The 23528-nt window shown below is 40.7% G+C and overlaps 1 protein-coding gene across 2 annotated transcripts in view; it reads left to right on the forward strand.

Annotated features, from left to right (window-relative positions):
* akap6 (A-kinase anchoring protein 6) overlaps positions 1-17577 on the forward strand; it is a 95515-nt gene extending 77938 nt beyond the window's left edge. Inside the window, exons 12-14 of one of the 2 annotated variants that reach the window (XM_004917276.4) lie at positions 6905-7117; positions 7945-10695; positions 12266-17577. In XM_004917276.4, coding sequence (XP_004917333.2) covers positions 6905-7117; positions 7945-10695; positions 12266-12304 — 3003 coding nt within the window. In that variant the 3' untranslated portion in view covers positions 12305-17577. The remainder of the gene's footprint in view (positions 1-6904; positions 7118-7944; positions 10696-12265) is intronic. The other variant, XM_002932830.5, reaches the window with a different exon arrangement.
* Positions 17578-23528: the final 5951 nt, after the last annotated feature.

A 23528-nucleotide genomic window follows, 5' to 3' on the forward strand; every position in this document is an offset into this window, starting at 1 on the left:
CTAATTCGCACAGTAAAAAGCTGTGTAAAATAAATGGAAAAGATCCCCGTCTAAACGCTGGATATTACACCGTTATTTTCCATAAGCCGAGTTTTTACACGGCGAAGCCTGGTGATGTGTGGCGAATTTTCTCGCCGTTTTTTACACAGCATAATAAATATGCCCCCAGGTGTACTGCCAAACAGGGCCTTCTGTAGGCTGACAGTCAATATAGGATCTGCCACATATTCAATCTTAGCCCTTATTTGGCACCCCAGGAACTTGTTTTATGCTTGTGTTGCTCCCCAAACCTTTTTACATTTGAATGTGGCTCATGGGTAAAAAAGGTTGGGGATTCCTGCACTAGACTTCTCAAAGACTACAGTTTGAAATTTGCTGCTTGCTAATTATAGACCTGTATGAAAAGAAAACAAATCCATATGGATAGACTAAAAACTGCAGCTATCTAGACCCCTCTCATTGGTACTAAAATTTAAAACCCCTAGTTGAAAAAGCACTTTGAAATCCCCGGTGCAGAAAATATGAACTGACCTAGTGCCATGCTGTCTAAATATTTGGAAATAATAGGACAGTTATTCTCTATACAATATGTCTGCAGGCTCAGTTAAAATGAAGCTAGAGTCATTTACATAATAGAGGCCAGATTAGTTGTAGGGGCACATTCAGCACATGGGTTGTCACCATTCTTTATAACTAAGGATGCACTGAATCCAGAATTGGGTTCGGTATTCGATGAAGATTCTGCCTTTTTTAGCAGGATTCAGCTGAATCCAAGTGTATGGCTGAACCAAATCCTGTGACTTTTGGTTACATGGGCACGGAAGTAAAACATTTTTAACCCTATTTAACCCTTTTATAGCCTAATCTCCATATGCAAATTAGGATTTGGATTCAGTCCACTATTTCGGCAAATCATTACAAAGGATTCGCAGTTCGGCCAAACCCAAAATTAATGGATTTGGTGCATCCCTGTTTAGAACTTAACTTATTTAGCCACAAAGAGGGTTTGGATACATATCCTGAGCAAGGAGAAGTCAGCAGCATGCATCCAGAACCTTATGTTGTTAACAACAAAAATATCTCTTCAACTTCAATAGCTCTTCTTGTGTCCTGCAGTAAAGACATATTTTTATCGTCTGACAGCCATTATATTAATTAAATAGGTTTGTGTGAAAGATATAAGATCCCTAAATTCCTTGTTCAAAGAGTTAACCCAGCTAGCTCATCTCAGTGATTGTTTCTGAGGTGGTGATATGATAGCCCAGGTGGGGCAGAGGGCACATAGCCATTTTCTCCCTTCTTTTTGGCCACCAAGTGCGTGAACTATTTAAAACGTGTACATTAAAAGCACATAAGTCTAGAGTTCTGATATCTTTTCAACCTATACGGGACTTACCTTGGAGCAGGCATATCTTTTTCAGTACACAAGAAGCTACACATAGCCCATGAATCCATAGATATTATTGTTCCAAGAATCAGTTATTTTTACTCTTTATTGTTATCTAGATAAACATGGTGGTGCTATCCAAGAAGAGAAGCTTCAGCATTGATACACGGAAGGTGTGATTTTAATAGCTACAGATCTGACTTAAAAGGCCAATAATGAGTTGGCACTAGAATAAATGACTAAAGTGCTCAATCATTCCTAGGCTGGCCTGTACGCTTAGAGAATTGACCCCATGGAGTAACTCTCACATGTATATATCCAGGTACCACTTTTCTCATTGGAGCAGAGGGTGTGAAGGAGTTTTCCTTCTCTTATTAGTGGCAACCGAAGAAATAAGTGTCTCAGTCTGTAAAGAGAAGATTTCTCTGCAGGAAGCTCATTATTGCCAGCATTATCATGTTTCTCAGTTGAGAAGTATTTATGAGAATACACAAGTGAAGGTTGTATGTTACCTTGTCATGTTGTAAATGAATTACCACCAGTAGATGCAGCAACCTCAGTGACTGTATCTGAGTGGCAGTGCATTATTTTTGCTCTGATACATGGCTAAAAATACCAATGTAAAGTTAGAAATAATGATTAAAATACTGCTTTAATAGATTTTTGCTAAGAATATACAATGTTTGAATAGGCTTAGTATTTATCAGTCACCCATATAGCATTCCCTGTAGCAGATTATTGGTAGAACCTGATGCAATAACCTGAGTAAACTAGAACCTGTCATATGTAGGTACCCTGGCTCTATTCCATAGTAAGAACGTATGCTGTATGCCCAACTAGTCTCTGTTAGCTGCTAGTCTATAAGCAGCCCAATCCAGGAACAGAGCAAGGCAATGGGCAAGCCTACATCACCTCATCAAGGTCACCTACCAAGAACAATTAGCCTCAGCTTCCTTTTGTAGCTTATTAATTAATTCCCCAACCTCCAAAGACATGGCTTAGACCCAGAGGCGCTGCCTTAAGTCAGTTTTATTTTGAAATGATATAATCTAAGTGTATTATTAATTGCAATTATGAATTGACATTTCTGGTCTGGAAATTCTGTAGTGTAAAGCATGGAGTGCGCTCTACATTTTATATTTTTTTTAGTAATTATGTTGTGTAAGCATGAACAACAAGTGAAATGAGTAATTAAAAACAAAACAGAAAAAATTGACATCTACTGTAGTGAGTATCAAACATGAAGCCACATCCATCACTTGCCTTATTCAGCAACAATTTACCTGTACAGTCATTTGCAAGGCTGATATCTCGGTGGGTCTTGTTTTCTGGTATCCAGGCAACTTTATTTCCTTCGTCTCAGCAGTTTAGACTTTTATGAGTTTACGATCAAGGAGCTTCCAGGCAGATGGCACACAAATGGCGTTATTAATCTAAAATGGATATAATGGAGATATACATGTGTCCACACATACTCCTGAACATGGCATGTGATTGCCAATGTATCCACCCTAAATAAAGGGTGCAACTTCGCTCATTGGCAGTGGGGAACCCTGGGGCTACCGCATCCCTGGAACAGTCAGTTGCTTCAGGGTTCCCACAGCAGGTTGGGTTAGTAAATCAAATGCAAACATTGGGCCAGATTCAATTCAGTGAGAAAAAAGTTTATCATGTGAAAATTTAGGAACCAGATTCAATTTGATATACAAATCAATTCAGAAAAAACACATCTCACTGTTTTTAATGTGAAAACTAAAGTCTATGGGAAAAAAACTGGAATTGAATCAGGAGAAAAGTTTTTTCTCCAAGAATTGATTTTGCTCCATGAGTTTTCCTGTGATATACCACAAGATAACTTTTTCATACTGAATTAAATCTGGCCCATTTTTTTGAACACACACTCTGGAAGAGATCAACTCCCCCTCTGAAAATGCTGAATTGCACCGTTTGCATCAAAACGCAAATCCAATTGCATCTGTTGCATCTGACACACAGGGCACAATTGCAGTGGACTTTTAAGCCAAGCAAATTATAAAGTAGAGAATAATTATATGTAATAGTTATAGTTACATCATATTGATATAGGAGACAATGGGATGTATGTGTGTATATATATATATATATAGAGAGAGAGAGAGAGAGAGAGAGAGAGAGAGAGAGAGAGAGAGAGAGAGAGAGAGAGAGTGTGTGTGTGTGTGTGTGTGTGGGAAGGGTTTTTGTACATGTAACATTACTACTTGAAAAATCTATCAGTCTAGAAGAAAACTCTCTAGCTATTGTTCACTCATAGCCATATAAATTTAGAAGTGGACAGTTTTATGAAAGCATTTTGTGCAGAGCCCATTAGTACAAGTTTGCATGGCAAGGTTTCTAGGCTGCATTTTTCCTCTTACCCCACTCTGTTCTCAATAGCCAATCATCTGTCTGCCTGTCCATTATTTTATACCTAGCTGTCTGTCTGTCATTTGTCTATAAAAACCTGTGTTATTTGCTACCTGTAAGCCCTGGCATATCTTTAATCCTTCAAATGCAAAGCATTTTAGTGTAAGATAGAGGAATTTGCTAGGTGCATCCATGTTTATCTGTTTCCCAATCCGAATGGTTCCCCCCCCCCGGGCGCATATCATTGTAAATGAAGCTGACAGGCACAACGAGGGATCAATAGCGTTGCCATAATTAGCAATAAAACGTGATTGGTAGGGCATGGGTGTACAGAGCATGTGCTAAAATATGTCATGATAGATCTATACAGTCCATGTAGCTACAAGCCCCACAGCTCTGCTTATAACATAGGCAGCACAGGACTCCATCTAGCAGGATCCACGACAGACCCTTTCTTAGCTTAAGGCAGTTTATTTACACAGGGGTGCCCATCTCAGCATACAAAACATAAAAATAAATCCTGCCCTCTGGGCACTACCTTCACACATTAAATGTGTTCCCTAACTAACCTGGGCCCCTTGTGGACCACCAGTGAGAAAACACAAATGTTGGGGTCACCCCTGTACTCACAACACTTCTGGGGGAATTGCTTAGCCTCCTGGCTTTCCTCTCAGCTCCTTAGATGTTCAGTCTCTTGTCAAGTCTCCCTCTGCTCCTTGCAGTGACAGGCAGCACCCCAGCCCCCCTGGGAGTCCCTTACACAGACAGGTATCCTTCCCGCTCTGTGCCCTGCTCTGAAAGCCCTTTACACACCTTTCCATACAATTAAATACTTTTACACAGCACAGCCTTCCTGTGGAAAGTAAGCTCCAGTAGGTGAGCTGGACTACTGAAATGGATCGCCTGATCCGCTTTATCTCTCATTTGTTGGGTCACTCTACCACAGTGTGTATATGCAAACCCTGAGACTGAAAATGTCAGAAAATAGCTTATTAGCAGAGAATTGCCAACCTTTTTGGAAACAAAATCCCTTTTAATAGCATTAGTATCAGCATCATTTTTGCTGGCCATGCTGGTAATATACTGGGTCTCCCAGGGCCCTGCACTGTTCCCTCTAAGCTGTGCACTCGGGCACGCGCACGCATATTTTGAGACTAGCACACACAATAAATTGTGGTGTGCACATAGAATTTTGTGTGAAAATGTATAATTTTGTACTGTGCACGTAATTTTAAAAAGTGAGCACAAAAGAATGTTTTTGCGCACGCAGCCAAGAATAAATTAGAGGGAACATTGCCCACCTGGCACCATGGCCCTCCTCTTACAGCAATTAATCACAGTTAGGGTCAAACGGTATAGGTTTTTATATAGGCTTACAATGCAAATATAGATGGTCAGATGGGATTTCTAGACTGGGACCCACTAGGAGATCCTCTGGAGCTTTGGTAGGCCAAATCAATTATACTGGACAGGTGACAACCCCAAGGACAGGTAATTTAAAGTTAAATGCCACAATTATGTGAGGCCACTTCAGTTGGCAGGCTCATTCTTTCTTTTTTGGCCCCAGTCAATGTTTCCCTGTTCCTGCTGCTTAGATTACAGTAATAGTCTTTATATTCCTTCATATAAACCAGTCGTACAATTTCTGTTATGTCCCCATCAAACTTTATTCCTGGTTACATTAACGGCTCTCAAGTGAAACTTTATCTTTGGAAATATGACACATACTTTTTTAGCAATGTGTCTAGCATATTTCATATAATAATGGAAGATTACTGCTTATAACCAGTTCTTTTCCAGTTTGCACTGTAATGGCACCCATTTCTCCAGTTCCCACCATCTCTATGCCTTTTCCTAGTTATTCTGTGTTTATTGTTCCTAGAGATCCCCACTATCTATCCTTCTTTTGAGCTATACATTAAAATTAGGCAATTAGTGGTCATGCCACCAACAAATTAAGCCTTTGGAGGCTGCTGGTAGGTGCAGTTTAACATCTGGAGGTCCTCTCCGGTTCCCCATTGTTGCTATACAGAATCTTCCTACTGATTCATTTATTCCCTCCCTATAAACCCAACTATAATTCTTTATAACGCAGCTGTTTTTTTTCAGGCTTCATATAACCCTTACCTATAACATTTCCGACAGCTGCCAGCCCCCAACCCATAAAAAACAGCTCTAGCCATAATGTAATACAGCTCCCATATATTTATGCAAACCCTCAATATATATCAAATCCTGTATAGTATCTAAGCTCCCTGCCCGAGTTTCCAGCCAGCCACACAGACTGATTTCAGGTCCTTCTCCCCTGTGAGCTGTGATTAGGGCAAGCCATGTGCTTCATTATCGGTGAACACTTTAATAGTGCCATTTAAAAGGCCATATTTCTGCCTTCCTTGTTGGGCCCAGCGATGATACATGGTGATAATTGGCAGAGAGCGATGGCTCTCAGTGGCCTTTTAATCGCCCTATTTGTCAGACTCGGTGTCTGCGTAAGACGAGTCATATTGATGGCCCTTCCTGGTCCCCTGGTTCATGACACTTAACCCTTTCACTGACATTATGTGAAACTGATCTTGGTAAATACAAGGACCCATGGGCTAACTCCTGCAAAAAAAAAAAAAAAATAGACCACTGCTGTCCTGGTGCCAAGCAGTAATAAATAGGGGCTTAGTATGCAGAAATCTACTTGCAATAAATGTAATGGAAGTGACAGACCCTTTATTTCAGCCTAATATAATTAAATAGTTTATGTGATCACTGATTGTTCATGAACAGATCTATTCATCAGGCATTCTGCCTGGATCCTAAGTAGGCGTTCCATTATCTTTCTCTAGTGAGGGAATGTCAAATGCCTTTAGCCGCGGAGGAATTCCGTTAGATGTTATTGACCATCAAAGGGGCTAAATTGCACCAATGCACTTACCTATATAAACCAACCAGCAAATCAGAGATCTTATTGATATAAATTAATTAAAAATAAATAAGTACACCCAAACCCAATGAAATGCCACTGGTGCTAATGAAAAGATAAACTTGGAAGTTTCTGATGGGTTTCTTTTCTAGATGACAAGAATTTGCCACCAAGCATCACCCAGTCATGACTGTATCTAGATATTATGTGTTCCTACCCAACAGGCTCTTTGCACTGAACTCCGACTACGCCGGCGTGGAGTTATGTCTGTCCTGCGTCTGTGTCACCATCTTATAAACCTCCAGGAGCACTCTACTCAACAAGACTTCCCTAGCTTACAGCTGCTAAGTGTAAATCTAGAGAGAAGGTGGGAGGCTATAGTGATGCAGAGTACTCAGTGGCAAAGACAACTGCAGAGGGAGGTCGGTGATGAACAGGTGAGTGACACCCCAAGATAAAATGAAAGGCACTAAGTTTGCCCAGGAGCAGTAACCCATAGCAACCAATAGGATGTTTGCTTTTAAACAGGTGACCAGCAAATGCTGATTGGTTGCTACTCCTGGGCAAATATATATATAATTTAACACAAATACACTAACAGAGAGTGTAACTACAGATCCTACACATTATAGTGATATATAAGCGATATGGATGTTTTACATGGTTGCATAGTTTTTTGTTTTTTTTACATAGACCCTCCATAGGCTGATTCAGTCATTAAACTCCTCCCTCACCTTGTTCAATTTTGTAGTGATGGATTCTGGGACTTTATGTCACACACTGTTAAAAGCAGAGATACTTCAATTCAGAATCCACTTGGGAAACAAGTCATGGTTTTCTCTATTTGGTATTTCTATGTGAATAGATATTCCTATATATTTTTTGAGGTTTAGGATACAGAGTTTTTGAAAGGGCTTTAACAAACTGGGCAGATGTACTTGATATTATCAAGTATTATCACCATGTTTTTTTATATGAGCCCAACTGAATTAGCTCATGTAAAAATGCATTATATTTTTCCTTTTACTTCTATGGTCCAGAAGGAATATTTAAAAAAAAATTGTCTGGTCTCCAATTTGCATAGGAAAGGGGAAAAACCTTCCTTATTCTAAAAAATGTTAATCAGTTTCTGGATCAGCCTTCCTAAAAGGCATTTAAGGCAAATATCTAAGCTTTCTGCCAGTACAGCTGCTTAGTGTACTAATCTTTATATTGTGCAATTGATTTGAGCAGATATGTATTAGATCCTATGGTTATCTTTCAGGAACTGGATTTCTTTGTGGATCCGGACTGGGCAGATCTGAGGAGTTCTATGGTGGAAGAAGCTTTAGAGTGGGATGAGACCGATATAACTGCAGAGTCAGTCTGTGGTAATCAGGAACCTGAGAGTCTGACAACAGAAGATACAGCGTCACATAAAAGACATTGCTCAGACCAAGCCATCTCAGGGCATCTAAGTCACCAAAATCAATATCAAACTCCTGTATATCAAGTCTACAGTTTACACAACATGGAACTCTTCAGAACAGGCATTGATTCCCCACTGGGAAAGGATCCAAAGTTAGCACCACTCTCACTGTCCCTTTTGCAAGGCAATACATTTATGTCTTTGCCAGATTTAGCAAGTGGTTCTTCTCAAGGACACAGTTTACATCCCCCAAAAACCAAAGGAGGTTCCACTGGGCATTCAGAGTGTGAAAGCGGTATTGCTAGTGGAGGGGAAGGAGTGACTGCTGCTAATTCAGAAGGATGTCTTTCACTGGATGGGGAGGGATTGCAGGGGAAGAGTGAGGACATAGAGCAAATAGTGACCATAGAAGATGGACCTGTATCATACTCCAGAGCCAAGCACTTTGCTCCTCGCACATTATATGACTGCTCTTTTTTGCAGACAGACAGATTTAAAACTGGTCCACTGGAAAGAACACAGATATCTATTCCTAGCTTTTCTTTTTCAAAGATAGCTGGGCAACCTGCTGTGAACAGGACCATGCTTCCTCCAAGCTCAAAAGACCACAGTCCAGAAGATAACACAGATTTCCAAGATCTTATTGAGGTGGTTAGTGCGCAAGACTCTCCTTCTAGCTCCTCTTCACTGGAATCTCTCTCTGTTGCTTGTGAAGCACTGGAAAATACTTCACTCAGACGCAGTGTGTCCCTGGAGAGCTGGCCAGCATCTTACAAAAGCAACGAGGACCTATTCAGCCAACAAGTCTCTGCAGATGTCACCCCAGGAAGTGAACCTGGGGAAGAACTGAGCAAGCGCACCTTGGACTTACTAAAAAGGTTGGAAGACATTGAATGCCCATCTGAACAAAAAATGAAACGTAGTTTGTCTGATGATATAACCCTACGAAGTGGTTCTCGAGAGACTTCTGTAACTGGTTTTCGTTCCCCACAAGAGAGGGCATCATCTGGGAATGAAGATCTGGGTTCTGAACTGACAGAACTAAGTAGCAGTGAGGAATTATCTTTAAGGTCTGAGGACCTGGTGGTGCTAAAAGGAAAGTTATTGGGCTCTAACATGTCTTTCCACAAGCATTTAAGTCGCTCCTTAGGTGGAGAGGAAGGGGAAGCTAACCTCAGTATGATTGTCAATGTGTCTTGCACTTCAGCTTGCACAGATGAGGAGGATGACAGCGATCTACTGTCCAGCTCTACCCTCACATTAACTGAGGAAGAGGAGGAGGAGTTTGAAGAGCCAAACTCTAGTTTGGGAAGTGAGGATGAAGCTGAGGATGGCACAAAACTGCCCTTAGGGGCTGATTTTATCAGACGAGAGATGCAGGCCTGGATTAGACCCGCATTCTTTTTACCAAAAGAGAAGAGGAAAATAAACAGAATAGTAAAGGATATGCCAGGGGCATCAACAGATGAGAGATTCTTGCAAAGCTTTTTACACAAACATTGTGAGAACAATGGTAATGGAAAAGACCCATGTAAGAAGATGACAAAAAAAGAACAAGAGAAAAATTTATTTACCTCCCCTCAGCTAGTGGATGATATGGAGAATGGAAATGTCACTAATAGGTTAGCTCTGGTTAAAAATGGTGTTAGCAAACTAAACACACCAGAAAAAAATAGCAAATCCGGGCCTCACCCAATGATATCAATAACCAAAACAGAGAGGCTTCATCCACCTAGCATGCCTGCTTTAGCATATCATAAACCCCGAGAGCTTGGCCCACCTTTTAATGGCAAAAGCAGTTTACGTGTCACTCGTGATGCAGTTGTAGATGTAGATATGCCAGACAGTAATTCGTCAGTATTTGATAACATCCAAGAGACTGCCTGTTCATGCAGTACTTCTAACGAGAAGACTAAAAACCCAGACTGTAATGTACATGAATTTGTGAAGGAAATTCTAGATATGGCATCCACAGCATTGCATGGCTCAGTTCCAAAAGAGAGACCTGGTCATGGTACAGGGGCACAGCTCAGGGAGAAGGTGCTGGAGCATTCCCGTAGGCAACTCGAAAGGGGTGACTTCATTTCCTACCTATCTCTCTCTTCCCATGACAGTGACTGTGGAGAGCTGAATGGATCTGTCCGGACTGCAACCCCTCAGATGTTAACTGAAGAGACTGAGGCTAGTGACATGGAAAGTATGTTTGAAGCCTGCACAGAGGCCAAGCTAGAAGAGAAAGCTGACTGCTCCCCTGTTCTGAAAGGTGCTTCTAATGGGACTTCCAAGCAACCGAAATTAACAGATGAGCCAGTCAAACCCAATACATCCCAGTTAGGAATCAAAGGTCCTCAAAAGAAAATCCAAGTTTCAGAACAGCAAACTATCCCAAAGGCTTCGGGGCCTAAATATCAGGTTCACTCAAAGATAACTAAAGGAGCAAAAACCAAAATTTCTAACAAAGTGTTGCCTGCTTCTCGGGAATTGCACTCAGATCCAACTGGAAAAATTTCTGGGAAGCAGACAGCCTCCAACCTCCCCATACTGCACAAAAGGGCGAGGGACCCGAAGACTGTGGGCAGCACTTTAAAGGGTACAGAGTATCAAAAGGTGGGTGTCTGAGAATCTGACTTATATTGCATTACTGTGCCTACTCGCCCTGTTATATTGCCACTCTCAGTTACTGCCAGAAAATAGGCATACCACTGTTTATAAAAGCTACCTATATATTATTCCACTTTCACTCCAAGCTGGCATTATAATAAGGAATCACTGTGCATCATCCTATTATTTATGGGTGCAACAGGTTATGGCAGAAGCCGTCTGAACTCAACAGGGTGTAGAAAGCTCTGCGCCCTAGCCATATACAAATAATGTTGGCTTTAGTCTTTTTAGAGGCCATTTTAGAAGAGGAATGATCAGCTGGGTACATTTTCAGATATATCCCTGGTACTGACTAATGTGAATATATAGAAACTTGGTAGCTTTCCTGTAGCCAGTGTGTGTAGATGGTTTTACTCCATTGTGTTCCAAGTCCCATAGGAAGAGTTGGGTAGGGTGTAATTAAATAATATATTTTATGTAAAAAGTATAGCATGAGTATATTGTACAGTGTACCAGGCTAAGCGACATATGTGTTTTGCTTTGTTGTTTCAGCATACTTTAAATTCTCTTTGAGTTTTTGTGTCCACAGCAAAGTTTCCAGAAACAACAGAGCATTTTTAAACCAGGCACAAACATGTCTATACATTTTACAGAACTTTGATGTTTAATGCTTTTCGCTTTTATCTTCCGCTGAGAGCAAAGGAAGCGTTCTGTTCTATATATGCAGATTGCAGCTCAGGAAGTGCTCAGCAGGTCATTAGAGCAAAAGAAAATGATTCCCCTGGCTGGAGTTATTTTGTTTGTTCAAAAAATGTGTACATAGGTTTTCATATAATATTTATAAGTACATCAGATTTTGTATCTTTATCTATTATATCTTTTGGGAACCTTGACTAAGTTGATCAGTTATAGCAATTTGCATAATATAACAGTTTGCTTTTTTGCTGACTTGTTTGTTCAGTTTGTTTAACACAAGCGTTGGGCTGCATGGGGCTGGTCTGTTCCTATAGTGCCCAAGTCAAATAGCAGACCTGTGCAGATTCACAGGATGAGAACTGAATAAATGGATTAATGTAGGTTATGGCTAATGAGTTGTAGTAGCCTTAACAATTGATATCTCACTGAGCTCAAGTCAGATACTGAACAGGGAAGCCATTGTTTTGGCTTTATACAAAGAGCAATATGCCATGTATGACCAGAAAAAGGCTGTTTAAGTTGTTAGGGCAAAGACAGATGGGACGATTATTCACTGAGACTATTATAATCCAGTTGCGGCGACCAATCGCCACCATTAAAGGTCGTGACGACTTGTACCACGTGGTTGGGGCGACTTGTGTATTTTACACGGAGGTAAGTTGCTATGATTAGTCACCACAACTGTATTTTATGTCACTGTGACTAGGGCTTTCCTAATAGTCATGGTGACTAATCGTCCTGTCTGTCTTGGCCTTATACGGTAAATATCCATGACATAGGTAACAGGTGTGTCTTTTAGTAGGTATATCTATATTATATCATATAATTACATCAGCAATACAAACTCTTCTCATTGTATTTATCTTCATATCTTATCTAGAAACAACCACATGGACCCAAGAGCTACAAGGACCTCTGAATGTTCACTCTCGACTACCAGGATACTTTCTCTGTAGGAGGTGAAGTTAGCAGTGTGGAGTGGACCTCCATCTTTCTGAGCTTCCTCTTTAATGGCATTGGGAAACTGGGTCTTTTTTTATTTATTTTGTATTATATAAGACAAAAAAAAGCTCTTATAATGCTGTGGGAGTAAACACAGAGAATATTGTGTAGCAAGGTGCTCGCAGTTCTTGAAGGCCGGTTTTGCATTGCTTGCTTATATGTAAGCCCCTAAAGAACCCAACAGTTGATGTGTCTTGACATGTCTAACATGTGACATAGCTCACCAGGAACAATGCTTGATTAATTAAGCCCTACAAGTGAACATAGTTGTGAGCTAAAGTGAGGGTGACTTACTCACTGGGCAAACAAGTTGAATAAATACAGTGGTTAAAGGCGTGACAGTAGGGAGGATTCAAGAGAAATAAGGTATGAGTAGTCTAGAACATGGGTGTTTCTACAGGTTGGACAGACATATTTAGAAAAAAGTGTTTTAGGCTATTATAACAGAGATAGGAAAGTGATGAATATTAAAGATATGGAAGATGTTTTCAGTGGAGGGTATATGTTTGATGTATGGACCTTGTTTCATATAGAGGCTAATTTTACATATATTATTTTGCTTCTCCTGTTGCGGTTGCCGGTGGCTCTGATCATTTTTAATTGTCAAAGCTGCAATGCTCTGATTAGCAACAGGATGCTTTAGAGTTGTGAATGTGCTGATGTTCTGATTAACGACAGATTTTAGCCCTGCCCACTCGCTGGTTAAATGCACAGAGCAGATAAGAAATTGGCACTTACATCCCAGTGAAATCAGTCTTAAAATGAAAGGTAGAATGTGTTGGAATGATGACAATGGACACAAGTTTAGTAAAGGTGTTTTAAACAGGTAGAGGACAAGCATTTTTCAGTGTCAGTATTTACATTAAGATGCCAATATAGTGGTATACATATAGCCTCAACCAGCCAAATAGTCAGCTTCCTAGATGACAGCTAAAGAAAACATTTCAGTAATTAGTAGTAAGAAAAAGAGGGGAAAGGGAGGACATAGATACCTTAAAGTTATTTATTTACAATAAGTAAATCTTAAGGAGAGAATTTGGGGCCACAAACAACATAGTTGTCAATTTCAGATAAAAGCAGGCAACCTACACATGAGGATTGGCATATACACACCCTACTTAAATATACTGTACCAACAGGATTGCAAGTTTAGGTAAGGAGCAGGGAATGTTCAACTTTGCTGTGGTTATTAATGTACAATTCCTATGATTCCTAATAGAAGATGGGTTTTGTTGCCAACAGTAGATGAAAGTTATAAGCGATAAGTTATAATAATTATACAGTTGGATGTGATGCAGAGTTCAAAAGGGTGGTGGATGCTGGAGAGCTTTTAAATGCCTACAATGACATTATATAGGTTATTGTCAGGAAGGGGTCTTGGTAAAGAACCTCAGATTGTATGGTTTCAATAATGTGATGTAGAACCAGGCAGGGTGTTGCTAAAAGACACAGAAGGTGATAGACATTCAAGGATGTGGAAGATGAATAGGCTAACAGAGCTGACAAGGGAACCTGTAACTGATGTCCAGCTTTGTGCAAAGCCAAACCCTGCCCTGCCAGAGGGAAACATGATGTTTGGTTGCTTTAACGGTAACCCATGCCGAGTAGAGTTGGCTATAAAAAAATTATATTGCGTGGCCTATGTATCTGAACATCTGGGCTTTAAGTAAGACTTCAATAAATTCTAATTTGCCAAACAAAATCCAATAGTATTCTAACCCTATGGTCACTCTTAATGTGCTGCAGATACAAGAGAGAAGAAATGAGAATGCTTTGCAAGTTGCCACCCTTGGGGTTACCTAAACTGTCTTGTGAATGCACATATGGGGACATATATCCTCTCCTTAACGCTCCTACTTCTCCATATGACTCTAAATCCCAGCGGTCCCCAAACGGTTGGAAGTTAGGGTGATAATTAGGGAGAATTGTCACTTGCCTCTCCTAGATACTACATAGTCCAGCTTGAAGGTCAGAGCGAGATTGATGAGATTCATTAATATTTTCCTGCACTGTACTCATTTTTCTGAGCTAATGGTGGCTCTGACCAAAGGGTGGGCCTACAAGGGGGCATGACAACCACTGCATTAGAAGGGGATTGATATTATAAAAGTAGTTGGGATGCATCAAAGCCATCATTTTTAGATTTGACCAAATACTGAAAATGTGGCTGAATAGTAAATACATATACAGATTTGGCTACAACTGACAAATAGCCATCATGTGCAATTTGCGTGTCTAAAGTCACATGACATTAGGGGTTTCAGAAATCATGATTACTGCAAACTCCCAAACTGTTCACCCAATGGCACTGCGTTACGGAAAGAAGCCCATGGGCCCCAATTAGTGGAGCTCAATATCTGCATGTTTCTGCATTCTTGGTGAAATGCTGCACAGGATATCTATGACACACACACATAGTAACAGGAGTTGATTGTGTTTGCTTTGATTTATAGTGTGCTTTTTTTCTCCCAGATAATGCAAAACCCATCACAACTAAGGTTATTCATGGTCAATAAAGGGACTTCCTTGTCTCTAGGAGCTGACATTGGCATTTTAAATGCATTTATCCATATCTGGAGTGAGGGCTAACACCCCTCCTATTTAACCTCCCCAGCTTCTTCACCCCACTAGATAAGAGTCCATGAATCCTTTGGGCCTCCTACCCTAGTAGTGTTGCCACCATTTCTGAAAAAAATACTGTCTTTCTTTTATTTTTATCTTTCCTCCCTATTAATTACATTGGCACAAAGCCAGACTGGTAAATTACTGGCCAGGTGGTAGTCCTATTGCCAAGATCAGCTCTGTGCAGCAGCAGCTTTGGTTCTGTCCCTTCCTGGCACAGGTCCCCTGGTAGTGATCACCTACTCCTGCTCACCAGTCCCTACAAGGGAGCCTTAAACCAGAGGGATTGTGGCCAAACACAGCAGCCACCAACCCCACTGCACAGCGCAGAAGGTATGGTGGGCTCATGGATGCAGTTGGGAATGGACAGAGGGCTTAACATTTTAAAACAGGGGGTTTAAGTCCCATTTAACATCTGAACTCAAATGTTTCCATTTCTTTGCAGTAAAGGCAGATTTATCACATGCACTTTTTTTTCTACATACCCGTGTCTCTTTTAATGTCCCTAAAAGCAAAAGATGTGTCCTACACAGATATATATAAGCACCCTGGCCTGACTGGGACAATAAATAAATATTAGAGCAATTGTATGCTTATGCTCGACCCACCGTGTCTGTATGTTTCTTTGCATTAGTTTAATGTCACACAGGCAAACTTAGGCAAAGCAGGAGACCTCTCTGACTCTCACAATAACATACAGATAACTCGTTATTAACTGCTATTATTTGTCTCTGCTTATGGTCCAAAGCCAATATCCTATGTCCAGTTGATAAGGGAGAATCAAATAGTATCTGCAATAAGGAGAAGTTACAGAATGATTTTGTTGAGAAGATGTCTGTGGCATAACACATTGGGGGCCAGCACATAATGGCGGTGGGGCAGGGAAGCCCCGTGAATGCTGCAGGACAAATATGCTCATCTGCCTCACTCTAATACATACTGTAACACAGAAATTTTTTCACAACTGAATATGGGGACTCATAGGCACCTGCAGCAACCCAGCAATTGGTTATGTCTTAGTGGTAAAGCCTGCCAAAGGGAAGAGTGATCTGTTTTAAGGTCTACAAAACTAAAAGCCAGAGAGGCATGCAACCAGTCATTTAAAGGGGAAGTAAAAATAAATATAAATGAAAGAAAAGGTAATTCTAAGCAACTTTCCAGTATACAAATGACAACAAGAGTCCTGGTTGGAGGAGAGATGACTAAGGCTGCAGTGGAACATACAGTCAGAACTAGCAGTGGATGAAAATAGTAAGGGGCAGAACGATACATTTACAAATAACTTGAAAGTCATTGATAATCTATTAGTGTATACGGTAAAGTCACTTAGAATTACATCTGCAGAATTTTAAGTTTGGCTTTGCTGCCTCTTTATCCGTACTTTGCATAGCAACAGTCCATTGTTATGAGGAAGGATACACAGGATCAGTAGTGCAATGCCATTTTAAAACCCTTTTGGGAAAGTCCTGTCCCGCCTTCCTATGTGCCTGCCGGAGTCCAAAACACATGGCCTGTATTTAGTGGTGACATTTTTTCAATGTATTTGTAAATATAACTACTATTAAAAGCAGTATTTATTTGTCCTTTTCCTCTTCTGTCCCCTTGTGGTTCTGCAGAAGGGGACAGATAATGCTTTCAATAGTAATTAGATTAGTACAAATAACTTAAAAACCATTAAAGACATCATGAATGTATACTGGAAAGTTGCTTAGAAGACATTTTCTTTCTTAATTTGAAATGTTATTTTCCACGGCATTACGTACATCTGTCAACTCACATCCACCATGGCAAAAACATTCAATAGTAGCAGGTCTCCAGTTTGGAATTTTAGCAGCTGTCTGGTTGCTAGGGTCTAAATGACCCTAGTAACCAGGCAGTGGTTTGAATGAAAGTCAGGAATATAGATAGGAGAGGCCTGTAAATAATAAAAAGTAACAATCAGGGTCGGACTGGGCCGCCGGGACACCGGGAAAAATCCCGGTGGGCCCCAGCGGCCCAGACCCGACCCTTGCCTGCGCTTCCCCTGCCCGGACAACTCCTCCCTTGACGCGTTAAATTACGTGCGCTCGGGGGAGGACAGTTGGTGAAGACTTATTATTAATTGAGAAGTTGTCAAGAATTGGCCATTTTAGTTATACTAAAAGTTAACTTAAAGGTGAATTGCCCCCCCCCCCCCCGTCAAGGGATTACAACAGAGTAGTATCTAAATATCCAGGCTTTATTTATATGTGTTATGTTTGGATTGGTAAATATGGTAATGTTGAAAAGTATGATTTAATATGGGTGCCTTGCCAGATGTCTTATTCATTTTATTTAGCAAAAAAAAACAAAAAAGCAGATAAAAAAATAACAAAATGTGAGTGGGTAGCCTGAGGTGAGGCAGTGTCGAGAACAAGCTGTTGGGGCTGTGAGCAGAAGGTGGAGACGTGTGAATATTCTTTGTATATACCTGGATGTATCATATCAGTGGCAAAGCTTACTGTGTGTGGTGTGGTCGCGTGGGGAATTTCAGCCTTAAATACATTAATATGCATGGGAACTTCAATAATAAACACGAGTGAAAACCTGTTCGTGTGCCACTGCCTGCTTCTTTGGGAGGGTGCTGCTTGCGCCAGCTGCTGAGTGAGGGACAGTATCGGGTGTGAGTGGCATTGGAGCATGATACGTGCAACCCAAACCCATGGCTCCTTGGTGCAATCACTCACACTGGCATGCCTTTCTGCCCTGAAATGCTTCTCAACTGTTTCACATTTATTCAATTTGCATTTTCATATTATTTTTTATAAATGCATGATTTACCAAGTCTGTGTGTCTTTTTAATAAAATACTGTAACTGCTGATGGCATGGGTTTTGTATAAATAGTTGATACCAAATAGAGGCAGGGGCATAAGCAACCAATCAGATGCTTGCTTTACTTTTTCAAGCAGCATTAAATACTTACCTTATTGCTAGGGTTACAAGACCTGCGCACACTTAGCCTCAGTTATTACATAATCTTACAGGAAATTTCATTCCCAACAAAAGATTGTGAGATTAAGAGGAACAAGTCTTTGCAACTCCAACTCTGCCTGAACCACCCAGTCAGTTGCAGCTTTTAGTGTAGGGGCTTAGGGGGCATTTTCAATGGCGTTAAGTCCATGCTGGATAAATGGCAACCACCATACACTGGCAACCACTGTACATTGACAGTAACACATTGTGATACTATAGGCAGCCCTGGATTTGTGGGTAGGCCAGAAATGTTGGGGCCTGGGGTCAGAAGATTTTGACAGCTCTTTAAATCTACCGCCAATCCAGTCCCCAGTACAGCCAATAAATAAGGGAGGTGGTGTGAGTATAGTGGACACACAGTGGTGCAGGTGTGGAAGGGGGCTTGGTGGCACACCACTTTAAAACCCAGCCCTGACTATAGGGCTAAAAATTGATGCAAATGTTGCACACATTGACATCATTTATTAAAGGCCAAACATGCCCCTTGCAGTTTTATGTAGTTGCACTAAGTGCCTTTGCATCTGTCCTGCCTCTAAAGCTAAATCTTGCAGAAGTGCACCAATTGATACTGAGGAACCCTGGAGCTACTGCCACCCTGAATACAAGTTCAGGATTCCCACATCAGGTTGCATCAATAGACAAAGCAACATGGACATAAAGAATCATAAGCTAATGCCATTTAACTTCATACTAAGACACTGTTCCCACTGAGAATGTTAGCCACAGCACACACCCCATTTGCAAACATTTTCCTTTTGACTTGCATAGGCATTTTACTTTTCCACAAACCGTGGACACAGCACTCCAAACTCCCTATGGCTTTCAGTGGGATGCAAGAAGGGCTGTGTATTGGACATCCGGTTCATGAAGACAGCCGGGGACAACTTTCAGAGGCGAGGATGCTTGTCAATTTTCCAAAGGGACAGGGAATCTGAAATGGGGTCAGTTCCCCTGAAATGGGGACTGAAAGTGACCTTAATACACAGTTAATAACTTGTTCAAATCTTAGAAAATGCTTATGTGGTATACACATAATGTGGTTAAATTCTAAGTGGGAATGGCACTTGCTAAGGAAGAAGCCAAATCAGACCATTTTACCAAGCAAAGGACTTGGGCAGAAACTGGCAAGGCAGCTGCTCGCACAATGCTATTACTTTGTACTCACAAAGGCAAGCAGCCTTTCCAGAAAAGATCTGTACAATTGAATGAAGTACATCATGCCATTCATCACACCATCTCCCTTAACATCAATTTGTCTCTTTCTCCCAGACAACAATTACTCAATGTATTTCAAGTGGAATGAATGACTTTATCAATAAAGTTCTACAAGAACCAGGATTATAGGAGAAACTCGGTATCACCTTGGCACTAGGATTTCTGTGGAGCATTACACAGTGTTTGGGAACAAATTTTGAAATGAATAAACCAAAGAACAAGCAAAGATTTTTCAACCTTCCCAACCCAGGCCAAAGTTATATTCTTCATTTTAGCCCTTAATTGGCCCGATTTCTCAATAATGATTCTTACATTGGTGGGAAGTGCCACAAAAGGGAAGGGGCCAGCACTTTTACATCCACAAAGGGAAAGGACTGTGTTTGAGGCATAACCCTCTACCTACCGAAACCTGAACCTTTAACTCACTTTCTTGGCCTGAACATGCCCAACTCGCAGGTTTTGGGGCATATCAGTTGTCTTTTATTAGTCTTAATCATTTAATGGCAGAGTTGCAAGGGATATGCTGCATGCCAGGGAACAGGGATCACACACCTTGTACCTTTTTAAAGGAGAAAGTTGGAATATATGTAAAACTAAATATAAAAATAAATAGAAAATAAATCCAGACTACTCGAAAATGCATTCTCCTATCATGATGATATACCTTTTTTTTTCACAAAACCAACCAGCCCCCCATGCATTTGAAGCAGGGCAGCATTAAAGCAGTTGTCTTTAAACCACTAATGGCAAAATCAATGACCCTCTAAATCACCTAGGGTTACCGTAGTTAACATTTTGCCCGCTGTATGATGAGTAGACCACAGCAGAATTAAATTAAAAAAGATAAGAAATGTTTGCTGCACTACATAAAACAAAATCATGGAAACCTTGTATGCAGTGACAGCATTATAAGGTTATTATTTAACATCGTTTCATTGGTCTATAGCAATGCAGTCAAATATGTGACCTTGAATGGAAGTCAATGTCTTTTCTGCCAAAGGGCTTCACACTGGCTGCCCCTTATGGCTGCAAAGTGTTAAAAGTCTAAATATCTTCTTCACCTCGGGAGGAAAAAAATCTATTAGAAGAAAATAAAAACAGCTATTTCCAGCCCCCGATCTCTCCTTCCCACCAACCTCCATACTCTCTGAAAGTTTGTGATTCCGCAGGGATTTTATCAGCACGAATTGATCTGCTTGTGGATTCCTGGGGCTCTTTTGAGGTCTGAATTATACCGGTATTGACAAAGCCTGAAAAAGATAAATAATTTAAGGCATACATCTTGTATCACATTCAGTGCACGCTTTGTCCGGGCCCTGTTCTATCTGTCTTAACCTTTACCTACACTCCTGGCTCAGGATTAAATGAAGACACGTTATTTAGCTGCGGAATTTAAAGCCAGATTTGGTACCGATACAATAGTCTGTCTGAACTTCCAGACCACACTTTGTAGCAGACAGGAATTTCTCCTTCACCCAATCCACTCTGTTAGGCATTTATGCCCTATCATTTTGTACAATGGCAAACTGTCTGACTTACCCAAACTGCCAATGTGCAACCTGGTTGGTTTGGCCGATTTTTTCGTGCGAACGTCCGAAAAAGTCGTGCGGCAAAAGAAAAAGTCGTGCGGCGTATGAAAAAGTCGTGCGGACGCCCAAAAAAAATCTGCAAAAATACGCTCGGAGCGTTCGCATGAACGCTCGAGTGTTCGTGCTTTTGTAAATGTGCCCCTTAGTCTCACTGTGAACTCCCATTGAATTGCAGTGCAACCATCCCAGAGTTCACCTAGTGGATTCAATATAGTTTCTGTTATAGTGTGTTGGTGGCAGTGTGCATTTTCCTTGCTGTGTTTATATGGTGCCCAACTAAATGTGTCAGTAAGTAAATACTATCCAATTCATTGAAGGCAAGTCAATGGAATTAGAAAGTTGGTGTTGATTTCCTGGCTTCCTTGTGTCCATTGGGCGCTGTACTTTGCACTTCATCAGACACAAGCTTTGCCAGAGCTGGCAATCATGCACCTTTTGGGTCCATTTTATTACATTGTACTTGTGCTTGTGCACATAATTGAGCCCCTCAGTGTTCTGTGTGCTGTTAGGTCAATTATAGGCATGGATTACTTTCATATGCTACCTATGGTGGTGTTCATCAACAGGGACCACTGGGGAGTGGTCAGTACGGATCAGGGGTGTGGCCATGCATGTGAGGGGCATGTTATTTTTAATGGGTTCTCATTTTACTTGTTGGTAGGGCCAACCCTCAGGGGGACCAGTGTGCTAGAAATCCCTTGTGGGAGGTCCTCATGGTATGGAGCCTCATGTTAACTCAAGGAACCCCAGCAATAAGAGGAAGAAGGAACTGATATCTGAACATAGCTGTGTCTTTTGCCTGTGACTACAAGACAAGAAGAAGGACATAAGGCAAAGCCCTGCGGAGAATATAGATCTGGAGGCAATTCTACATCTCTACCTAACACAATATTTCCAGCCCACATCCAAAAATTCTGGCCATTTTACTGTTCAGCGCCAACTTAACCTGCTAGTTATGTCCAGATAGAGAGCTGGCCAAGGTAAGGGTAATGTGTCATTATTGTCTGTTCCAATTTAATATGTGAATCATTTACTTTCCAGTAGATCAGTCCTAGCCAAACATGCTTAGTGCACAATATGCAGCGATTTTATTTTGGGAATTCACCTTGTCATTACATTATGGAATAATTCAATGACTATAATCTCATTAGTTAAAAAGAAAGGTAAACGTAAAATACAGCCACATATTCTCTCATTAGACCATTATCAGTTGTCCCACTCCTTCTCAGTGTTGGGGTAATGTAATAAAAGGTACAACGTTTGCTATATGTTGAATAACATATAGCAACCAATCATTACTCCTGTTTTTTCTCTTATTCATTTCCATCTTCTTTCCCATTCGTCTGAGTTAACACTTTTCTTTCTTGCTGTCCCTCTGTTCCAAATTATTACCTTTTCCATGGGTCTCACACGTTGCCCTCTACAAATATCAAATTATTTATGGTTTATGGGTTAATTCACTCCTAGCTGTAATAAGGGTCATAAAATCACACTAGGTGGGTTCTAAGCTACCTTATTTCCACCAATGGAGAATAGTCTAAAACTGCCTGTTCCACCACCCATAGACTTTTAAGGAAACTGCCTTTAATAATATCCAGTAACTGGCTTTGGTAATATCCAATATCCTTTATCAGCAGGGAGAAGGTTATTACTTATGAAATGTGAGCAGTAGCTTTGGACAATGAAAACACAATAATGAGTCTTGGTCATAAGAGTCTGGGTTTGTTGATCTATGATCTAAAAACTGCAGTGATTTTAATCAATCAAGTGGTACCTCAAGATAATTCTGTTTAAAAATAGACACAATTCTGTTTAAAAATAGATATACATGCATGATAATCCTAACAAACGTAGCATTATTCATGTGTCCTCAAAATAAATTTACAAGCTGAACAGACCCTTCAACTTATCCATAATCAAATCTATGACTATGTAAGGGTCTTGAGGTTTATGGCCAAAATGCACAATATCCCTCCATTCTCTGCACTTACCGGCAGCTGCTGGTGCTTTGTGGATTTTACTTAATCCATCTCAAATGGCAGAAAAGGCTTGTCCACAGGAACTGCCAATGCTGAAAGTGGTACATGTTAATTAGGATATCCCCCGTGGGCTATAAGGACTGAATTGAGAACCACTGAGTTCAAAGAAATGGTGTTGGAACCAGGCCCGGACTGGCAATCTGTGGATTTTGGCAAATGCCAGAGGGGCTGCTGCTATTTTTGTGCTGGTGGGAGACTGTTTGGGTCTCTGTGTATTAAAATACCAGGGCCTATTTTGAATCCCAATCTGGACCTGGTTGGAACCAGGAAAAGAGATTAAAATGTTTGCTTGGGAGGGCTACTCATGTATGGCTTTCCATGGGAGAGCATATAAAAGGGAGGCAACAATACAATAATAGAACATAAATATATATATGCAATATGTGAAAATGCAAATTTTTAAGAGACAAAAGGTAGGAAGGTAGCTCTGTTTTGTAGAACTTACAGTCTAAAGCAATGTTCCCCAACCAATGTTTTAGGGGCAACATGTTGCTCACCAACCCCTTGGATGTTGCTCTCAGTGCCCCCAAACCAGGTGCTTAGCTTTGAATTCCTGACTTGGTGTTAGGCTTTGGTTGAATAATAAAAATATGTACTATCAAACATAGCCTCCTGTAGGCTGATAGTCTCCATGGATGCTACCATGAACTTTTATGATGAAGGTTGGGGACCCCTGGTCTAAAT

This window comes from Xenopus tropicalis, chromosome 8 (assembly GCF_000004195.4).
Source record: "Xenopus tropicalis strain Nigerian chromosome 8, UCB_Xtro_10.0, whole genome shotgun sequence".
Taxonomy (NCBI): Eukaryota; Metazoa; Chordata; class Amphibia; order Anura; family Pipidae; genus Xenopus; species Xenopus tropicalis.